Source organism: Vanessa tameamea, chromosome 4 (assembly GCF_037043105.1).
Source record: "Vanessa tameamea isolate UH-Manoa-2023 chromosome 4, ilVanTame1 primary haplotype, whole genome shotgun sequence".
NCBI lineage: Eukaryota > Metazoa > Arthropoda > Insecta > Lepidoptera > Nymphalidae > Vanessa > Vanessa tameamea.
Genome location: NC_087312.1, coordinates 9,702,027 through 9,725,767, shown reverse-complemented (window position 1 = coordinate 9,725,767; position 23,741 = coordinate 9,702,027). Strand labels below are relative to the sequence as shown.

Below are 23,741 nucleotides of genomic sequence, written 5' to 3'. Positions count from 1 at the left end.
CCTTTTTCTAAGATTATCATCTTATCCCCCCATCTCGGAATCATCCCTTACTAATTAAAATTGCTTTCACAGCATGTCATACGGCATCATACTCTGGGGTTTCGCAGCTGCTACCTATCTGTTTTAACAAACAGTTAAAACAATTAACTATTCGCGCAATCTATAGCCGAGGAATAAAAATAATGTAATTCACATTCTCTAGTGTTATTTAAGTACTTAACATAAACAAATTAACTTCAATTAATCTTTAATTTTTATTTTACTCAAAAAAGCTTCAAGTGGTAATGACCGATGTCAATTTTACAATGTGACGTATGTCATATGTCACAACCATTACATTTCATTCGATTTTGATTTGACAAAGTTAACTAGCACATCAAACAGGGGTTTAAGCTTTGTTTTATTTGATATTGAGAATTAAATAAGAATTTGAGAACTTAATATCAAACAGCTAAGAGTACATATTCCTAATGAGTAATCCAAATAGTGTGCCTCACCTCGATCGCGAGTTAGATTTATCAAATACAGGTCGTGGTGTCTGGCTTGTTAAAGTACCAAAATATATCGCTAACAAATGGGATAAGGCGCCGGGCGACATAGAAGTGGGAAAATTAAAGATATCACGTATTCCTGGACAAAAAGCCCAAGTTCAGCTGTCCTTATCAGAGGGAGTTTTATGTCTTAAAGATCCTGGAGAACAAACTATACCAAAGGAACATCGTCTTGACGTGTCCAACGTGACAAGACAATCCTTAGGGGTGTTCTCTCATGCAGTCCGTTAGTATATTATCAATACTAATTTAAAGTTTGGCATACAATTCTTGTCTTTTATAAATTAATTCTAAGAATATAAGATATTTCACAATCAATATTTTTATGTATTTCAGCCTCTAATACTGATGCTGTTGTACCTGAGTCTGAGAAACTTTATATGGAAGGTAGAATAGTACAGAAATTAGAATGTAGGCCATATGCTGACTCTATTTACTATAAATTAAAATCAGAATCCATAAGGAAAGCTTCTATGCCACAAAGGCAAGTGCAACAATTAGAAAGAATAGTACAGAACTTTAAACCTATATCAGATCATAAACATAATGTAAGTATCAATTATTGCATTACAAATATAATCATCTTTATGTACAGTTCAGTGTTTTTATTGTATAAATAGTTTTAATAATTATTAATGTTTTAATATTTATATTTATGTAACAGTGTTTTTTATGTTCTATTCTATTAGTAAAAACTTTTAAGTCAAAATTAAACTGCCTAGATACATGAATATTGTTTATTTTCTTTATAGATTGAATATCAAGAGAAAAAGAAAGCAGAGGGTAAAAAGGCTCGTGATGACAAAGAGGCAGTCCTCAATGTTCTCTTTGCAGCATTTGAAAAACATCAGTATTATAACATTAAGGATCTTCAAAAGGTAACTTTTACATATATATATATTAAAATAAAATTACACATTCAGCAAAATGTATGTAAATATAGAAGGAGAGTTGTTTGCTTTAAAATTTTAAAGCAAACAACTACCATGTCCAAAGAACATACAGCAGGCACAAATGTTATACAATAATAATGACTCATGAGTGACTATAAGAGGGGATAGAGAAATGTTTAAAATAGTAGAGATTTCTTTAGATCAACATTAATATAAACAAAACAGTACACATATTATAAAATTATGTCTTTCTTATGTAAGTTGTTTTTTTACATGAATAAATTTCCATAAAAATAAATAGGAACAAATATAAACACACATTCTTTGTTATTAAAATTATTGAAGGCAGAATGGCATAAACAATAAAAGAGTTTATGACAGCTGAGAGGTTGCATCATTATTAAATACAAAATAATATAGTAATTTATTTTTTAATTTCAGATTACGAGACAACCAATTGTGTATTTAAAAGAGATTTTGAAGGAAGTATGTAATTATAATTTGAAAAACCCACATAAAAATATGTGGGAATTGAAGCCAGAGTACAGACATTACAAACAGGAAGTTCCTGTAGAACAAAAGGAAGAAAAAAGTCAGAGTTCTGATAGTGACTGAATGACATTACACAAATAGACTTTGTAGACATTTTGTCTATATACAAATAATAATTAATATTAATAAGAAATAAATGTTAGGCAGTACATTTTGATGAAGACTGTTTTAAATAAAAACAATTTATAAATTCATAATGTTTTTTATTTTAGTAAACAGATATAATTTTTATAAGAAGAAAATTGAGTACATCTTGTTTTAAGAGAAGGTTAAAATTTAGGATCTTAGTAACATTTACTAATATAACATTGAGTTTTCTTTATTTATTATATATCATATTAGTTATAATTTTTCCATAAAATATCTAATAATATCTAGAATACAATAGACGAATATCAAATAACTATTCAGTCAAGAGTACAGATCCGGGTCAATAATTTGTATCTTCTCGATATTTCGGTTATGTATGTGGGTCAATTGATGGCGTCATATTTCGATTTCTCGATGTATCTGGCGAGGGAACAAGATAACAGGGCCCCTACGAGTGGAAGCGTAGCAGTTCCAATTGCAACTCCAATGAGGATATTCATGTTGTTCGTTAGATATTCCGTAATGACTTCGTAGCATCCCTGAAAAAACAAGAATCATCAGCAAAATGAATATTTGTTTTCCATATCAACTTAATCTTTGTGGATATGAGGTCGTTGCCGGACCAATGGATGCTATTGGTTTTATTTTCTATTGATATTTTTCCAGTTTGAGCCTGTAGGTAAGAAGTTAGCAATATTAAAATTTCGCGCTTTGCAAAGCCGTTGCTCCTATGCTAGATTTTTCGACTCGTATATTTTATAAGATAATTTATTCCATTTATTTTATTGTATAGGTCGGGCAAGTGGTCACTACCATGTCTCACTATCGATCATAGACATTAGTGCTGCAAGAAATATACATTCCTTACAATGTCAATACGCCACCGACCTTGAGCTAAAATGTTTTGTCCCTTGTGCCTACAGTTATACTGGAACACAGAAATATGAAATATTTATTGTTGTTTGGTGGTATAATATATGATGAGTGGGTGGTAACTACCCAGCAGGCTTGCATAAAGCCACCAAGATACCGTTATACCATTTAAGATAACGCAATTTTTTTCTTACCCTTTGGTAAACATCGTTGTAATTTGCAGTAACGCAACGGTTCGTGTCAAGGCAGCATGAGATGGGGATCACACGTTGAGGAGAGAGTCGCATCCAGTCCGTGTAGTTGGAGACACCACAGCAATGTAACTGTTAGAGAATACTGATTATTATAAAATAATATATAAATATTGCTGTTAAGAATATGCCCACTTAATTAATAAACATAAATATTAATAAACAATAAATTATTGTGTATGGGATTTTAGAATCTAAGTAACCTGCCTGTAAAGCGTTAATTTAAGAGTAAAAAAGAGCTATTAATACATAATTGAAATAAGAGGCTTTGTGTGATAATAAAACAGTTACATAACCAATTTTTTAATAGTTTGTCTAGAAATCTGATCCGGCTTTTCAATTATCAAAAATTCATTTTTATTTATTGTTCATTGGTAATTTTTTAATCGTAGCAATTTTTATCCAATCATTCGTGTGTTTATAACTCTAACGGTTGTAACACGAACTGACCTTTTTATATTTGTATTTTTTGCTTACAATTGTAAGCGCGCTGCAATTCGTAAGAATTTATATTCTTATATTATAGTAAAATAAATTATTTATTATCAAAAAAATTATATGAATACTTGCCTTAGTTTGTGCGAAATCGAAATTGGCCTTGTTGGGGTCGTAAGTAGAAATTGTGTGTGAGAGTCCATCGTGTAAGCCCTTTGCAAAGGAGTCTCGGTAGCACACTACTGATGCTCCGACCCCCGCGTCCATCATGAAGATACACACCAAGAATCCCCCATACTGTTGGATAGATTTCATAATATATTTTTTTATTCTAGACAGATATTACAGAAAGTTGCAGTAAGATAATATTGTGTTCATGTGATATCAAAAAATATTGTACCTACTTTTTTTGTATTATAAAAGAAGTTTTTTATTTGGTATAAGTAGGCAGACGGGCAAAGGGCCATCTGATGGTGAGTGGTCATCACTGCCCATAGACATTGGTGCCATATGAAATTTTAACAATTTCCGTAACCTAACTAATGTGCTACCGACCTTGGGAACTGAGATGTTATGTTCTTTGTTTACATTGGCTCATACAACCTTTAAACTGTAACAGTTTTGCTGTTTGGTGATACAATTTAAGGTGATACAATTTATTCGAGCCGGGTTTACACAAAACTCTACCACCGAGTGAAAAACATTTAGCAAGTTACGAGCACTAGCTTTATTAAAATAACGACGTTATTTTGACAAATTTTCTCCGTGAACTAAGGCACAGCCAGTCTTCGCGAAATAAATAATGGGAGTGACATTGGAATAATAATAAATGAACTAGCTACCTCTTAATAATCATGATCGCCTACAAATAGAATATTATATTTATTCCCTTTTAATTATTATAAACTGACTGCGAATATTACAGAATGAGTAATAATCTAATGCCTCTGTATTAGACAAACAGTTTTCATCGTATGGCCGGCTTACGTTATAACTTAAATATGGATTTTAAAATTTGTAAAATTCATGAGTTACTTAAAAAACCAACCATTAGTACTGTTAATAACAAAACGGATTTTTTTGCTGTGATTGTAATCGGATTAGAATTATTATGGTTTTTTGATACTTCATTATAATTTATGGTAATCCTTCATTTAATACGAATCTACTTCAAATTAGGTACTCGTATGTTAAAAATAGAGACAATTAGGCTAAAGAGCGTGTGAAGTAAACGAGATGGTATCAAAAGCAACACAAGGAAAAAAAATACATTTTATGTATACAAATTTTGACATAAACATTTAAAATGAACAAATGTTTTGATTCCTCCATCTTTTGATTAAAGGAACGACATTATTTTATAGTTTCTTAACAAAATGCCGATGTATATATGTTACTATTCATTTTCTTATTTTAAAGTAAGTTATGGTGACACTTACGATATAAAGTAATACCGGTTGGCCTTTGATGATACATGAAAAGGCGACTGAGCTGATGAGTACGATCAGTCCTGCGATGCCAATAATAACATGAGGAGCTGTTCCAGAAAAGTCAGAAGACAGTTCCATGTACTTGTACAGGTCGAACTCCGCCCATAGTCCCACAACTAGGATGAGAAGCCCCGTCAGCTATGAAAGTATAAGTTCACTCCTATTAGATTAATAATACAAAACAAGAAACAGGTGGTTTTAGAAAACCAAACAAAGCATTGATGATGTAATATATTGTGAAAGTATTAATTCACAACACGATCCTAAATAACTACCTGTTTTAAAAGGCGGTGCTATACTTTTTCAACGTATTAGATTTTAATATAATCAATTTGTTTTAAAAAAGTTTTTGCACTCAAAATCGCACGTTTATTTTTAAATAATAATCTCGTTCGATTGAGATACATCTAATAAATAGATACTAGGTGCATATAAAAACGAAAACTTACCCAAAAAAATATGTTAAAAACAAAAAGAAATGTTTTGAGGCAGGCAATAATAGCCACGTTTTTAAACTGGTTCCCCATTTTTCTTTTACATCGTCAAAAACTTATTATTTTCTCGAAGCATATGTTTAGGCGAGAGGCTTTGGGAAGTGAATGGAGTTATCAGATGATAACAGAGTGCGCGCGCTGGTGCAAAACGCATGCGTCAATAAATTGGCGTCTGTGCTTTGTTTGTAAATACATCGTTTCCATTAATAGGTCATGTATTTTTCTAATTAATCTCCAGAGTAAGCGCTTTAAATATTATGTATGATATATAACGTTATGATAAAATAAAGATACGTAGTACCCGCTTATTTTGTATACCAAAATTGATTTTTTGCTTAGCGTGTTGCGTTGTTACCTACAATATAATAATAATAATTTTACTAAAATGTTTATACAGAATATAAATAAATACCAGTACCATCTTATTTGAAGAACAGTTACATAATATTTTTTTAATATATACTTATCTATCTCACATATTATAATGACCATAAACAGTAACTAAGTGAAACTTGCTTTTACTTTTACTAATTTCGATACACTATTATTCCTTACGTCGCCTCTCGGCGTTAAAGCCTGTTAGTACATAGGTAGAGGGCAAAGCCATGCTCCGTATGTTAGGCCTTTCAGTATTTTATCGTTTTGTTAGTCGTTCAGAAGGCACAAAGCTGCGCTGGCGCACGCTTGCTCGCCATCGGTTATCGCTCTATTCGGAATTTAATATATATATTTTTATTATAAAACATTAAGTGATTAAACGTTTCATCAATTTTTGTTGAATAAAAGTAATTAATCAATAAACCGATCATCAATTTTATTAGACATAATGGCGACTTCCGTGAATTTATTCGTATTCGGAATTATATTGCAAATTACATTTGTGTCCCCGATTGCTGAAATTGAGGCGGATGATGGTGAGGTCAAACATTAGTAATTAATTTAAAAATATTATCTGATAAATATAAAAATTTAATTGTATATTTTCATACATAATATTTTAAACTAATTTTTCGCTTAATTTTTATATAATAATTAAATTATAAGTTCAAGTTTCCCACAAACAAAACATTTTTGTGTACACTTGGTTAAAAAAGTTGAATTAATTTTATGATTTTCAAGATGCACTTTTTGACCTATAATTTGCAGTTCAGTAACCATACCAGTCCCCACAATTAGATAATTTTGTACTCTATTGAACAGTTTCAAATCATTTACGTAAGTAATGAGATCCATCAAACAATCTACACATAAACACATCACTAATATAATCTAAATTTAAACTAAAATTTTTATTTTTTTTAAATTAATATTTATGAGATAACAATAACAAATTATTATGAGAAAAAATTACAATGTATTGAACCATAAATATTTATTCATTTAACCTATGAAATAATATAATTTATTATACAAGATTAATTTTATAATGCGATATTTTTTCTTAATATATGAATAGTATAAAATGGAATATTGTTTTTTGACTTTTTAGAGTGACTGTCAAAACTTGATAATAAGTTTTGACCAGACAGTTTGGTCTCAAGTTAAATCAGGTCGCAAGAATGTCACGCTTTTATTTCGTTAGTTGCAGTGATGTACTTGTGTTTTTCAAATATTACTTCAAAGACTTCATGTTAAATGGTTTTTGCTCAGATTATGAAACAAAAAACAAATCACTTGGAATTAAAACATTCAAAAAATATTGTTTAAAAACTGGATAAAGAGCGATTGGATTTAAATTGAGTTTCTTTCAGGCAGATCAACTAGGAACCAAACTTAGGAATCGTTAGTCGGTCGTTTTACCGTTGAGATGTTGCGTGTAGATTTACCTAGGTGTAATTTTATTCTCTACACAACTTTAAATTTATTTATTCAAAAAGAATTATATAGAGGTATAATTAAATACAAATGTTAATAAATTTCGATGTAAGGTAATATTTTGAAATATAAAAATGTCCAGATACATCAAAGGTACTTATATAACTATATGTATTATATACATCAAAGGTAGTTTCAGTGTGATGCAGTTCTTGTTGCTTTCTAGATGTGATCAGATGCATAGATTTTAACGGAACTTATAATTAGTTGTCTCACGATCATCATTACATAATCGTCCAGTAACAATAGTCGTTTACTGCAAATTAGAGAATCACACTCGTCTCACATTGAACCTGCTAACGGTTTACCTTCCCATGTAATCTTCGGTAACATATCACCCCTCTCGTTCCGGTTTTTATCCGCTAACAATTATACTATGCTTATGGGTTACAATTTTGTCTAGCGTAACGTTCATAACTGTTATTATAGGGTTCAAATGTCTAAGAAACGTTAATCAAATTTTATCTATGTCTTTGATTATTGCAACAGGATATTGTTATCAGTGGAACCTCTGCGAAGCATACTCAAAACTCGACGTAATTCAAATGTCAGAAAGTGATATGAGATGGCCCAGTGGTTAGAACGCATGCATCTTAACCGATGATTGCGGGTTCAAAACGTAGCAAGCACTACTGAATTTTCATGTGCTAAATTTTTGTTTATAATTCATCTCGTGCTCGGCGGTGAAGGAAAACACCGTGAGGAAACCTACATGTGTCTAAATTCAATGAAATTCTGCCACATGTATATCCACCACCCCGCATTGGACCAGCGTGGTGGAATATACTCCAAACCTTCTCCTCAAAGGGAGAGGATGCCTTAGCCCAGCAGTGGGAAATTTACAGGGTATTATTGTGCTATGGGATATTGACCACAATAATTACAATATTTAAGGAGCCTAATTGCGTAAAAATAATTTTACGATCGAGTCAAATTTGTTTTTTTTTTTACAAAATGGCCTAGCTGGAATGTTCTCCCCCATAGTATGCTTCGACCGAATTAACCGTTCTTTATGAAACAAGCAGAATTATTTGGATTGTTCATACGTATCGCTTTATCTTTTGACTATTGTTCGTTTGACATGGTCTAAATAGTCGGGAAACGAATTAAACCCGGTGATTATCACGATTGATGTTTTATCATTGAGTAGGATCTTATTGATTTCAATTGAAATTTTGGACGGCAAACACGATAGACCAATTTAGACCTATATCTCAGACATAAATGAAATATGTGTTGGTATACTCCCCGTCTTTAAAGGTCGTGTGGAATATGCATAGTTTTAAGAGATAAATAAATAGTAGTGTGTAATATTTTCCTAAATTTTTCAGCAATAATATAAGTCTGATACTAGAACCGTAGACCGTAACCGTAGTTATATCCTTTATATCTTGTTACCACACTAGCATCTAGTCCCGATTATATATTAAGTACTCTATAATATGCCTATATATGTTACGGTCGCAATTTCATCTCTCTAAGTATGAAACAGAGAAATTTGTTTAAAATATTCACATCGATTGAGAACTGCATGAAGGCCCTCAACCTCTATCAAGTTATCAAACACAGTTCGCCAGGTCGTTCTTGATAGATCACCCGTGAACATGTCAGCGCAAAAACTGGTTCGTCGTTGGAATAAGATTAACCTACAATAGGTCAACGCTGAGATGATTGATAACGTCTTTTTACAATACACAAGCTTACGGGACAGTGTATATTTATTTACATAACCTTGGAGCGAGTGAAGTTGATAGTGTTATATTAAAATTATAAATTTTAGCGTTCCTAATACATAATTTATACAATACATTATTTACATAATTTTTACGGGCACTATAAGCAGAAGGTTCATAACATTTTTAACAACACTACAAATTTGATTACAATATTGACATTCGTATGCAATGTAAATAAATATATTATTACTAGACTACTTAGTTTATAAGTATTAATAAGCTCAGATAATGTTAACTGCCAACGTTTTTTTTTTTTTTCTAAACATGTTGAACTACTTATTTTCACGGTCCTAAAGATATCGACGATCACGACGACGATTGAACAAACAATTATCAAGTGTCACAGTAAGCACTCGAATAAAAAAACGTTTCACTTTGCTGGTCTTGTAGTGTATTTGACCTGTTTTTTTTTTCTTTAATGTTTTTATGGTTATAAGTAACTGGTCATAGTGTACATGTCATTACGTCAGTGGAGCAATTCGCGGTTGGCATTATGCATGCGCTAACGGTGATACGACGAGGGTCAGTACAAACTTGCTTTTGCTGCTATTATAATATTTTGCGTCTCCACCGCAACATAGCGCACCAGACACGGTTCATTAAATAACCAAATATTCAAAATTTTGATTACGACGCTGAGAACAATTTATTAAATGCGACAAATACAGTTATAAAGGCGGCCTACTTATTTTTCTGTGTACCTGTTCTATTAAGCAGCGATAGTCATCCCGTCTTACTATTTTATTATTATGTAAGGAATATAACAATTAGTAAAAAGTAGTTAAATAGTGTGTGTCTAAATCACAAAAATTAATGTTGCTAATACAGATCTGTAATCTTATAATAATTATGTCTTATCAATGGACACCTCTAACAGATCGAAGATGTATTGTAAGCTGGGTGCGCTAGGTTAAGCTTATGGTCACGAAGTAGTACTGATGCTGCAATTAATATGTATTATTGTCAGTTATATCTCAATAACAATAATTACCATTGTGAGGGTGTAGATCGCATTCACACATCTTCCGGCGACATCGTGTCGTAGATATTAAGATAATACCATAGACAATGTATTATTTTTATAATAATAATTGGGCATGCTTTTAAAATGTTTCGATATCCATACATCCTGTCTAGCCTATGTAAGGAAAACGTCACACGTTATTGGCCGGTTCACAAATGATATCTTTACTATAATTAATTACACCAATCTCATGCCAAATATTTAAATTATACACTCAATTCGAAGAAATGGATCATGTGTGAAACTTTGCTTTCACTAAACGCGTTTGACTAGTTATTTTAATAAGTTGATAATTATATTGGGCGTGGCCTAGGACAACATATTAGATGTTTGATCTCCTGCCACAAGCTAGCGATGCACGGTCATGTTATGGTGCGTCATAAAGAGCGAACGAACTGGATATGTTTTTGCTACTTAGAAAGTCAAAGTACTTTTTTGTGTTAACTTGCATGTGTTGGTGTCTCACTAAGAAATTAAATTAAATAGTTTCCATGAGCACTACAACAAAATTAATTAAATTAAATGCTTTGTTTAGTAGTGTTTTTTTAAAATGAATAACCTACTTAAAGTGGGAAATCGAGTATTAGTATATAATAGAAAATAACTTTAATTTAATGTTATTTATTTACTAACTTAGTGTTTGTAATTTGTCAACACAAATAACGCACGACAACAGCTTTAACAAAAATATTTTTAGTTTTGTGTAAAAAAAAAAGGAATTTACGTAAAAGTTAAGCATACGCCTAATACCATAATGTCAACATTGTCAACAATGTGAGCTGTACTTAACGCGTTCTTACAATGTTTTTGTTGCTTATGTAAATAGCGTTTTACCTTAAATAGATAAGTATGCAGCATGTGTAACGCAATGTGGTATGCAGTAGATGTGGGTCGGCGGGTGGGACTCGGGTCCTGATCATCTGCGGGTCGCTGACCGGACCTCCTTAACTGCAGCCATTTAGGTCACAACTGCTTATAAACATTGTTTATCTATTGTCTTTTCTCAGTAATACCTACCAATAAAAGCGTTTGTTGGCATATCGATACACGATTTGTAACGGCTCTTTAACCTTATTTGAATTTGTTCATTTTCTATTATACTTCCAACCCACGCTAAATTACATTCAAAAGTTGTTGATCCTAATCATTTTTCTGGTTCTAATCAAGCCAAAAGCGTGATGCAAATTTTACGAAACTATAAAAGGATACTTTTATGTATTTAAATTCTAAAAACAGAATTTAATAAAGGTTTTAACATTCAACGTGGGTAACAGACTAACGGAGCTTTAAAATGTAGGTACTCTGCATTCTATAAAATAAACCCGTGAAATGTTTAATATTTTTTTTGTATTTATAAAATTTTATTAAAAGTCACTTGGCAGCTGTCAAATGTTGGTATTACTACTTTCCTGTTCCTGCCGTGACCACCAATCTATCAGAAAATTTGAATTTAATTTAAATAATATGCAAAACGAAAATTATTTGTACCCACATTTTTTGACTGTTGGTCAATTACGTTTTATTTTTACATTTCAAGGCGACACGACATATTAGATCTACACATTCATATTCGATTTAAACGCAAATATTACAAACAGGTTAATCACACATGGAATGATACCACAAATATCTACATAAAACTATCAAAATATTTGGGCATAAAAGTGTAGGGCAAGTGCTACCTTGCGAAGTAATTTCCGAATGACATATACCTACCTACTTGACTTAAACTCATTACGTCGTGCCTAAATAATAATAGATACTATTTACTAGACGTAGTAGCTTCTACTAGTGACCGTATTGTCTGATCGGCAAAATCACGTTATTTAATTCAGACTGACGATAATTAAGCCAATACCATTGCTATTCTGTCAGAATTCACTTCGAATCTCAGTCGTGAAATTTTGAAAACCGATTTACGATGATACTCTATTTTCATGCGTGTACTTATCATTTAAATGTTATAATTACGACGCAAACTTACAGAATAGCGCTGCACATAAGCATTTGCTTGTTGACATCACACATTGTTTTTTTTAAGATTTTTAATTTGTTTAGTGTGTCGGGTGAGCCAACCCTCCACAAAAATTACCAATGTTTAAAGTTTCCCACATAGTTCTCAACAATCGAGCTTGGAAATAAACGGTATAACGATCACTTTTACTACCATCAATACTAGTAATTGTTTCCGCAATCTTAGGACCCGACGAGACCAAAATAGAATCGTTTTCTGGAATAGTGATTGGAACTGTCATGTCATGATGTTCTTCTTGAATAAGAAGTAATTTCCTATTTGAAAAACATTAAGCAGTACACGCGATCATAAATAGTCTGTCACTGTCATTACTTCCTTGCCATGTAGACGTAAATTGACGGAACTAGTAATAAATCCTGTGGAATGAAATACGCAAAATAAAATATATGAGGATTAAATAAGATTAAAAATAAAAGGTAATTTTAAAAAAAAAGTTAATTTAAAAAAAAAAGTTAGCTAAGTCATCAATTTAATTATAAAAAAGAAACAAGCACAACTATTACTCTTTATCTTATTCTTCCGCCAGATAACAATACTCAGTATTGTTGTGTTCCGACTTGAAAGGAGACTGAGCCCGTGTAACTACAGGCAGAAGAGACTTAACATCTTAGTTCCCAAGGTTGGTGGCGCATTGGTGTTGTAAGGAATGGTTAATATTTGTTGCACACCAATATCTATGGGCCATGATGATGGTGATTTCATTGGTCATCCCAGGTAGTCCATCTGCACGTCCGTACACCTTATATTTATTATACATAAAATTATACTTATATATACATAAAAATAGGTCTCATGCTTCCTTAATATTAAATTGTATTACGTTCGATACAGTTCGGTTTAGTCGTGATGATGTTAAAGATCGACAGAGTTACTTTCGTATTTATAATGATAACATAGATAAACGGCTAAAAAACTATTCGTGATCACTTCTCAATCATTATAATGTTGCTCTTTGTATTGACACTTTTTATATCAATTTCGTCCTTACAATAAGATTACAAAATACTCAGTATAAATTGTAAATAAAAACTCTCAAAACTAGCAACATCACATCTTTCCGGGGTTATTGGTGTTCGTGAGTTGGAACTCATTTGGAATCCATAGTCTAATTAGACTTTAACGATTCAATCGGATGTCAAACATAAAAAAATATAATGAACATACTATATGGCTTTGTCACCGGAATTTATGGGCGTGCGGCAGAAGGGCTGCACTTGCAATTACAATATGAGTATTAAACTAACTCTTGTAATAAAAAAATACGGCGTCTAGGTTGCTGTCCAATATTATTCAATAACAGTTCAATGAACTCAGTGTCTTCTTTAACCTGCAAAAAAATGTGCATGATGTAGGGGCCACTTAACAACGTGTCCGATTTGAGTTGACATCAAAGTATTTTTTTATATCTACATTAAACTTTATTCAAGCATTGTTATAGATTACATTTTATAAGTTCTTAGTATAATGTGAAAAAGCAGGTACGATTCCTGGTGCAACGGCGGCGCGGCCGTCAGCATTAAGAGTACATGTAATATTTCAGCTTAAGATAGAACTGCTCAAAATATAGTAATAGTAGGATGTAACCCTCACATAATAACAGGTTAAGCTAAATAATGACTCATTGAAAAGCCAGATAATTTTTGAGCATATTATTCGACGCTCCCCAGACAAACGTTGAGTTCCTTTACCAATTAGCTTTTACGACATAAAGATAGTACTTACTTGGTATAATTGAAATAAATGTTTTTTTGTATATATATTAACAAACAACTTAATAATTGATAACGACATATATTTTCAATGTGAAAAAATAAAAGAATTACCTAAAAGTAGAATAACATCAAAATCGAAAATGGTTTGTTCTACATCATCGAAGTAGATATATGCATAGCATAGATATTCCTAATAGAGCTAGTAAATCGAATTACAATAAGTAATTGCTCTATAAAAATGAATCTACCGCACCGTGATTCCATTTAAAGCGTCACAAATTTATTTAAGTACTTGTAAGTAAAATGCCGCCACAGAATCTTTCGTGTTTGTCATGTTGTGACCGAGACGTTCAGATAACAGATATATAAAAATAAGTCTGTTTTGTTCTGCCCGGCGCCGACAGTGGGTCAATTTTTAATTGAATGCGGCAAAAACGGTGATTATACACGCACGGCCAACTGAACGATGAGATTTGGATTTACATTGTTTCTCTGCGTTTTTAAAGTATCTAAATTGAAATAAAGATTCACATATGGAGGTAAATTTTATGCACTACTTTAGTTTCTCAACAATTCGCATGTGATATGTGTGACGGTCGTTACTTCAAGTTTTTGTGTTAGTAATTTTCAGACTAACGTTTTAAGTAATATCACGCGATCGAAGAATGAAAACACGTTTACATAGATGTTTAATTTAAAATATATATTTTATGAATAGAACGTTTCAATTGAAATATTGAGTGATAATATTATTTATTAGTTATATATATTAGTTCGAATATTTATTTTTATTCTCAAAAACAACACGTACCTACATGTTGATATTTTACGATTACTTACTTACATACGGTATTGTACCACATTAAATTACTGAAACACCTAAGTGAATTTGAAACACTTAAATCTTTCGTAATAAACCGAATAGAAAATACTTAAATTATTGTTATTAATTTCATAGCTAAAATATTAACTTCAACACGGCAACATTTACTTTATTAAAGGCTAGGTTTTTTATAAAAAAAAGTTATTTTGTGGGTTACGTTGTAACATCTTTTTTATTCAAGCAACTTAATGAGTAACTGTATTACGTCTTTCTCCTCTTCCTAACTGCCTCAAATAAAAATAATTGAAACATTGACATAAATGATGAAACATTTTTGAGTTTTATTAAAAACAGCATAAGCTCAAGCCCCCTCTCCGCTTTAGGAAATCATTTGGGATTTCTATTCTATGAACGGAAAATGAATTGGCTAATGTAGTAAAGTGGCAAGGGGGTTTCCTCAGGGTTAAGGGTTAAGTTGCTATTTTCTCCAAAAAAACAAAGTTCACTTACCAGAGATAATTATACGTTAGAATAAAATATTCATTTGTAGTGCCTTATAAACTTATATTATGATCGCTAATTATCGATAGTTTAATAGTACGATCGTTAGTTGAACATATACATTAAGTAACTTAAAAATAATTAACCAATACTTATTGTTTTTTATTACCGAGAAATTACTGATATTCGGTAACCTATCATATGCAATGCAAATAAACCAATTTCTATGTAATCAGATATAGTGATTGTAATAAAACCTGGGCAAGCACTATTGAATTTTCATGTTTATTCGTTAAAATTTTCGAACTATTTTTATTGTAAAGGTTCGAATATTTTTGCGTTTGCTAATATAATTGTAATTCCTCGTAACAATAAGAATTTGAATTGTTTATTCTAGTATTTTGAAGATAATACTAGTAACTTTCTTTCTAATCTTGTTTTTTTTGTAGCGTAGATAGAGATATAATTATTTTCTCAGCATAGAATATATAGTTGCAAAAAATGTAGACCGTACGTATGTTTTTAATCTTCATTAATTACACAAAAAAAAAAATTTTCGTTGCCTGGTTGTAAATATATTATTTTATGACTGTATTAATCAGAAAGTAGAATTTGTTGTAAAATTTTTAACATTTAAATAAGTAGAGTAATGTGCGGATATTTCGGGTACATTATAACAGTACGTTGACTAGAGCGTGTAACCGACCTTCTCTCCTTTGAAGGTACACATTATTCACATACAAATTACTTTGAGAGACAATATTCGGTTAAGTATTTAAGCATGTCACGAGTCGTGACGGTAGCTTTATAATATGTTAACTTATGACGCCTGCGGTCACATAAGTTTAACTAACATACATTATAACATTCATATTTTATCGGTCTACAAAATTGATCGCTTCTAGTATTTATTTATAGGTTGCCTATTTTGGTCAGAAATAATAGTAATTATTTATCTAGTTTTAATATATGTTTTAAGGAGTTGATTATTATTATTATATTGATTACTATTCCCTTAAAGAAGTATTAAAATATATAACTTGTTGAGCTGATCTTAAATTTAGAGTTTCTATTTAAAAATATGTTTTTTTTTGGTCATGATAATAGTATCCTTTCATTATATATGTGAATATAAGGGCACACGTTTGTTTAATTAATAAATAATTTGTGTTGACTGCGCGGTTTCAATTGTGCAGAGCGAGTGGTGCGAAACGGCTATACTTATTCAAACAATGAAAGCTTTATGCGTAGTGACTTCCATTTGACTCATTATTATTATACGTAGCTATTACCTGCATGTTTTATGTAAATAATAATAATCAGCCTGTAAATTTCCCACTGCTGGGCTAAGGCCTCCTCTCCCGTTGAGGAGAAGGTATGGAGCATATTCCACCACGCTGCTCCAATGCGGGTTGGTGGAATACACATGTGGCAGAATTTCGTTGAAATTAGACACATGCAGGTTTCCTCACGATGTTTTCCTTCACCGCCGAGCACGAGATGAATTATAAACAAATTAAGCACATGTAAATTCAGTGGTGCCCACCTGGGTTTGAACCCGAAATCATCGGTTAAGATGCACGCGTTCTAACCACTGGGCCATCTCGGCTTTATGTAATAATACATTATATAGTTACAAATATTTTATTTGGATAAGATTTGTGTTATTATTGATAATAAATATAAACAATACATATTATTAATATATGTATGTATAATGTTATCTCTTTCCGAAACCACTGATCCTGAAAACTGAATTAAAACTTAGTCAAATAAATTACAGGACTTATGAGAAGAATAGTTTAACGGGTAAAGTCTCGAGAAATAGCTACCTAGTTGTTCTTATTATTTCGTTGCGATACGTTTAAAATCGTAACGTCAAAATATTAAAAAATTATGATTGTCATATCAAATTTAATTATTTACTATACTTTCACAATGTTCACTTCATACTGATATTACGGGCACAGCTTTGTGTAAACTGTAGTGAAGAGAGAATGGGGGCGACATGAAACTGTGAATTGAAACGAGTGTTCAATGAAATTTATATAAGTATTCACAGATTATTGAATTTGAATAAAGAAAATAAAAAATAAAATTTCAACAATTAGAATGGTAAGGTTTTTGGTAGGACGTCCGAGGTATTGCCATTCAAACTTAATCATTTTAAGTCTATAAATCACCAATATACCACGATTAATTATTATTTTTTAATTTCTAAATATATTATTTAATTTATATATAACTTGCTCCCCGAAATTAATATATACTAATATTATAATTGCGAGAGTATCTCTGTCCGTTACCTCTTTATGCCTAAACCGCTGAACTGATTTAGATGACATTTTACATGAAGATAGTTTGAATCTCGGACAAGGACCACTTTTTTAATTCATCCCTTGAGGGCGTAAAATTATTTAAAAATGCGAGTTTCTGGCCATTCTTCTCGCTGGAGGCCACTTTCCGACACGGCGGTGGGGTTGAAATATTGACAATTCAAAAATGTTTTATTGAAAAGTTTACTTTGATAAAATACATTTAGTTTTGCTTTGCACAGATGACTCCCATAAGAATATCCACCATGGTCGAAATCGGTGAGGAGGACGACATCATCTGTGTTACACTTCTTTGTAGTAAATTAATGTTTCATGGGTTTATTTTACATGTTTTATATTAATAATAAACTTTGGAGTAGGTATTTTCATTTCACGAACTAGTGATTTAATACAGTACTGTGTGAATAAAACATTAATATAGCGTATCAATTTTCATTGTTTTCGGGCACTTCCTCTCGTGCGAGGCCACGTCCGGTTTCCTTTTATAGTCAAATTTTAATGAGATCACAAATTCATTTTGAAGCCACTGGACATTATTACGTAATTACGTTTATATTTTTTTAATAAAAAAATACACATACATAAATGTTGTAAGTTAAGTTTTAATATTATAAATTTTTACTAAGGTATTTTCCTTAAATATTGAAGACTCGTGTAGTAAAATAAAAAAAAAAAAGTCCCCACGCTCTGCATCGTTCTACATAGATAAATTTCTCATTACAGCCATTGCTTTTATTATGTATCTAACGATCTAGTATAGATCGCAATCCGAATAGAGGGCTTCTATTGCGAAGACGCCCCGGGCATAGTTTGATACGCAGTGCTCTCATTTTCTCTTACTTAAATATTTCAATGCATAATAAATAGTACAAGTAGCTGATTTATAGTAGGGTGTTGAATTCAGTTCACCGCATTTATTGTATTATACTTATATTATATGTTGGTATCTACAATCTCGGTATTTTGTCATTTGTTTTTTGATACGTATACTTTTTCAATGAAATTCACAAATCATATTATATTTCTATGAAAAACATTATTAAAATTAATAAAATTTTATCTTAAATATATTCAAGAATAAATTCAATTAAAAAAATAACATCTGCACTATAATTACTTTCGCTTTTGGTATATACTTATATATTAGTAGACAGGTATTTATTTCTCTGGGCTAATTATATCTGTTTCTAGTTTATAATAAATGAGATCGAGGTATCTCGTTACATTGGTCATATTACCTGGTTATTGAGGAATAGCCGAGCGATCGAGTCATTGGGTTAATGGTACATGCGGATTGTTGCATCGAAGCATCCAACCGCGTCTCGGGGGCTCAGGAAACCAATTACAGAAATTGACTTAGATATTAAAGCACTAACAGCATAACGGCGCTAGCAAAGCAGACGACAAGAATTTTCACTTAAGTAAAAACGGTAGATGTAGATTTTAGAATAAATGTTAGTAACAATTCTACATAATTTTCTTTAAGAGCTAAAGCTATTTTTTTCTACAGACTCGTAGGCATAACGTTCTAACAACTACAAGTAGTCTTACTTAACTGAACCATTCAATGTCGTAAAATTATATTTCATTTACAGAAGTGCTGCACTTGATAGGCGAGCCAGATTTCCGTGATGTTCGATTGCGATGGGAGTACGGAAAGACTGATGAGGAGGATCCCAAGAAGATTTTGGCTTTCCAAATACATTACTGCGAACTGCAAGCCTGGGGACAATATAGATGCAGAACCAAGGTAATTCTTTTAAAACAAAAACATAATATAAATATTAGCTGAAATTGAAATTAATTATGGTTTTAAGAAATATAATACTTGATAATTTTCATTTTGTGATACGATTCCGTTCCCAAGATTTGTGTAGGTACATATACAGCCAGGTACTAAAAATATTTCGTACTCTAATTAAAGAATGTTGTTAGTTGTTTCATATTTATGTTCAATGTACATATATCTGAATTAAAACCCCGGTTTGCTCTGGTAACTGCTGACACCACTGTCGTCGAACGGAGGATAATGGCTTGACGTGCGCGCCACAGCGTGACCGTGACGTGCGACCTACCTTTTCGTCAAAGCCCATGCCTATGCTAAAATAAATAACAAAATTAACTAAAAACATTTTTTTTTAATTCTGGTACCTGCAATTGCAGTATGACATTAAATAAATTACAACAGGAAAATAAATGTCAATAATAAAAATAGTTTAAAAAAAGTACTATCATACGTTTATTATAAGTTTATGTTTACAGACGTTTGAAAAAAAAATTATAATCAAAAATATAAATTAATTTTAGAATCCATGTGACAACAGCTCTCGAAAATCTCGCTGATATACTGTTTTTAAATTGAGCAGTGTAAATAGACACAGCCATCGGTAAACTAACCGCAAGAGGTTCTAATTTGATAAATGTATTTAGTCCTAATAACTTAGATACAAAATTGAACCGAACTTCAAACCCAAGAATGTAATATTACTAGCTAATTAAATAGTATTATGTAAAAATATAATTTCTGAACAAACAGGTTGTCGATAATTTTGAAGATGAAAGATCTGCAAGGATGACATTAGAAACAACAACAAGTAAGGTACCCGTCGGAAAGCGTGGTCGAACATACACGACATATATTACAGGATTACGAATGGCTACCACATATTCGTTTGAGGTTCGACCAGTGAAAAGAGATGCTAGGGATCTCGCAGATCCACACTCTATTGGATCGAAGATTATAATTGTACCCACCAAGGGATGTAAGTGAGACATATTTATTATATAATCCAAATTATTATGTACAATTATTACTTGAAAGTTCACCAACTCGAAAAATAACCGTTTTTTTTTGTTCCGGCTAGATTTACGTAGTTTTAATACTGACAGGACTTTATGTAAATCGGTCTGGATATGGTTTAGGTATTTTGTAACTTATTCTACCGCAGTGCAGAATTACTTTGTATTGCTATGCTTCGATCTAAGGCACGGATAATAGACGTAGCATCTTCGATCCCTGGTTAGTGGAGCATTGATAGCGTAACAAATAGCTCTAATACGATTCTTTGTGATCCATTTGACTTCTTGACTTTTAAATTTCGGCATGACTTTGCCAAAGACGGCATGCAGGGCATATAATAAATATATCGTATAACATAAATAATAAATGATATACGTATATAATGCCTGTGTGTTGAGTTTTGATTCGATTTTTATTTTAATAATACTGTTGTTGGTAAGTTGTGCTATGTTCTCATAGCAGACGTGTTAGTGAAATAGTCGAATGTGTTTTAGGTTAAATTACTTAGCTTTAAAATTTTACAAAGTAGCAAAATTGTCTGTCTAAATCCTATTGTGTTTGATTAGATTAGACGCCAGAATACTTTGTTACAGAGTAGGGAACTATGTCGGGGTTTTCTGTAGTATTTATGTAGTGTAAATAGTAACTGAAAAACACTAAGAACTCAATAGTTATGCTTAGACAATGTAACGTAATAGGTAAGTAATAATTAAGACTTCGTTTGTTTGCCCTTACAAAGAAAAGCTTTTAAAAATGGGCTTACAAAATGCCATTAAAAACGTAAAATATTTATGAATTTGTATTAGTACCTAATGAGAATAGAGAAAACGAAATTTCTATATTTATAAAAACATTGATACGAGTTATATATTAGAAAATAAAATCTAATTTGATATAAAACGATTGCGGTATTGGATTAACAAGTGGGGCAGTGTAGTTTCTCTTCGAGAATCTTTAGGCAGTACGAACAGTAGGCAAAGTAAATTCGATTTATGACCAGAATATAAATGCAATTTCAAAGTAAAGGAAATTTATTTATTTTGATTGCAAATTCTTGGATGGATTATATGGTGTTAATTGCAAATACAATCTTGTAATTGGTTTATAGTTGAAACTAATTTATTAAGTCATTTGAAAAGAGATTACAGCCATAATTATGGAATAAGAATAATATAACTTCTCACTGATACTTTAATAATGTTCATAGTGCAACTTATTATATAATATATATATATTTATATTATATGAAACTCAGGTACCTACGATGTATATATTATGAAATAGTCGTTACATATTTGTGACATTATTTATTTATATTATTTAGTCTCAGCACGAGCTACACAATGCCTGCCCCACGCGAGCGAAGTTGAAGTATCAACTGGACCATACTTCGGTGGCCGCATTGCCGTGGAAGCAGCAGATGGGGGCCCAGAACGATGTTCTCTTCAAGGAAATCCCAATAGTGCCCAGGACGCCTACATACTACGAATTCTTCACGAAGAATGTGGTTCCGAGGTCAATGATACTACGGTCGCCACTTACGTGATCGTTCAAGAAAACCTACCAATACTCACCCACAGTACCCGCCGGTAAGTGAAATGATTAAAGTAAAAAACGTGCAATACTTTTCACTTTCAACAATAGAAGATTGATGATTATTGGTCAAGACCTTACGGTTTAACAGTCATGTATGTGTATTAAATGATAATAATTTAGTATTCTTAATAAAGAAAATTATGGTGTTAACAAAGAAATACCTTTTATAGATGGATAGAGAAAGTCTTAAGTAAAGTAATACCGCGTAATTAAGCGAAAAAAAAAATACAATCAACTAACATGGATTCAATATAAAACTTAAAACATAGTAATTATGTTAAAAAATATATAGTATAGGGCACTTTTGGTCGTAATTAGACATCGAAGTGGTGCATTCTAAAATATCAGTAAGGAAAACTATTTTTAAGTATTAAAAACTAATTCGTTGGCATGGTTCGCTTATGCGGCGGCATGTCTGGAATTATCTGGTTCGAATCCCGTGTTGGGCAATAAAAAGAAGTAGTCTAAAATCAGGAAGTTTGCCGAGTTACACTACCGTACTTCGGAAAACACGTTTTCACTTTCCGGTCTTCTAGCCAGTTCCATATACAGTATAACGTCTCCTTCGCAGGTGGCTACTATTTGAGACTTGCTGCCATAGCAAAAATTTGGTCAGGAGATCAGTATTTACGTATAACTTGGGAATTGAAAAGAAAACAAAAGACATATTCGCGGCTAACTACTACAAAGTACTACAGACAATATTATCACTCTCATGTAATGTAACTCTCTAAGCTTCGAGCATTCGCCTGCAGTCTAGTCAGTTGTTTTTATACTGTAATGCTTGATTCTTCTCTCTGATTTATGTTATAAATTATTATAATTTCAACCGTTTCAACTTATTTTGATATGTTAGATTTCAACGGTAATTTGGTTTTCAGGTTTTTAGTTTTATGTACTTACAAACCGGAGACATTGACGGTGCGAGCTGGTATTAACTTACCAAAGGCGAATCCTGGAGATGTTTTGGTGGAAACAAAACCTCACGGTGTGGTGGAGCCGTACGATGAGCAGGAATTAAACGATAATAGCTTGCAACCGGCTAGGCTTGAAGCTACAAAGGAGGAATCGCAACAAAGTTAGTTTTTTATAAATTGTCTTATAAATTGCCACAAAGTATTAAAAGGTTATTTGAGATTTTTTACCATATTTTATAATTACTTATAAAAGAAATATATTAAGTTATGTTGGTATTTGTCCTAGGTATGTTTGGAGAGATCACTTTAGTTATGTTCCTGGTGGTAGCTGCATTTGGTGGTGTGGCTTTCTTGATCTGGAAGATGGTACCTCAAGACGATAAAGGGAACAGTGATAATGTGTCTATTTCCACTGTGTCTTCTCTTTCGCGTACAGGAATATTCCGTAGGGGCAATATAGATAGATTTAATAGAAGTTCTATTTATTCAATAACATTATCAGAAAAGGATGAAACTGTTAAAAAACCTAGTGACGGAGACGATACTTCGGAGGCATAATCCTTAAAACGTCACGAGTGCTCTTTTGGCTGTTTACACTTTATACTTTTGCCTGATATAAGCCAAAACAACATAAAAATCTTTGCACTGTGGCGTGCCTTGTATTTTGGTACAAATTAAATAATTTTCGGTCACAAGCAAACATTGTGCTACAGTTTGAATATTTTTGGTCCACAGATCGAATTGGACATAGTAGGGA

At 31.8% G+C, this 23,741-nt stretch overlaps 3 protein-coding genes across 4 annotated transcripts; 2 read left to right on the top strand and 1 right to left on the bottom strand.

Annotated features, from left to right (window-relative positions):
- The first annotated feature begins 357 nt into the window (after positions 1 to 357).
- Positions 358 to 2,193, top strand: LOC113403940 (general transcription factor IIF subunit 2). 2 transcript variants are annotated; one of them, XM_026644609.2, is made up of 4 exons: positions 358 to 777; positions 891 to 1,099; positions 1,304 to 1,429; positions 1,886 to 2,193. In XM_026644609.2, exons 1-4 carry the CDS (start codon positions 471 to 473, stop codon positions 2,057 to 2,059), a joined length of 816 nt encoding a protein of 271 aa, XP_026500394.1. In that variant the 5' UTR covers positions 358 to 470; the 3' UTR covers positions 2,060 to 2,193. The 2 variants fall into 2 exon arrangements, with proteins under 2 accessions (XP_026500394.1, XP_026500393.1); XM_026644608.2 differs by having other exon boundaries at positions 363 to 777; positions 888 to 1,099.
- On the bottom strand, positions 2,179 to 5,796 carry LOC113403942 (tetraspanin-7-like). Its single transcript, XM_026644610.2, has 5 exons — positions 5,585 to 5,796; positions 5,085 to 5,273; positions 3,781 to 3,942; positions 3,154 to 3,282; positions 2,179 to 2,625 (listed from the first exon to the last, which is right to left on the bottom strand). The coding sequence occupies exons 1-5, from the start codon at positions 5,660 to 5,662 to the stop codon at positions 2,470 to 2,472; spliced, it is 714 nt and encodes a 237-aa protein (XP_026500395.1). The 5' UTR covers positions 5,663 to 5,796; the 3' UTR covers positions 2,179 to 2,469.
- A 485-nt stretch (positions 5,797 to 6,281) lies between these two features.
- LOC113403939 (uncharacterized) lies at positions 6,282 to 23,667 on the top strand. Its single transcript, XM_026644607.2, has 6 exons — positions 6,282 to 6,543; positions 19,267 to 19,421; positions 20,208 to 20,433; positions 21,796 to 22,060; positions 22,949 to 23,145; positions 23,271 to 23,667. The coding sequence occupies exons 1-6, from the start codon at positions 6,456 to 6,458 to the stop codon at positions 23,540 to 23,542; spliced, it is 1,203 nt and encodes a 400-aa protein (XP_026500392.1). The 5' UTR covers positions 6,282 to 6,455; the 3' UTR covers positions 23,543 to 23,667.
- Positions 23,668 to 23,741: the final 74 nt, after the last annotated feature.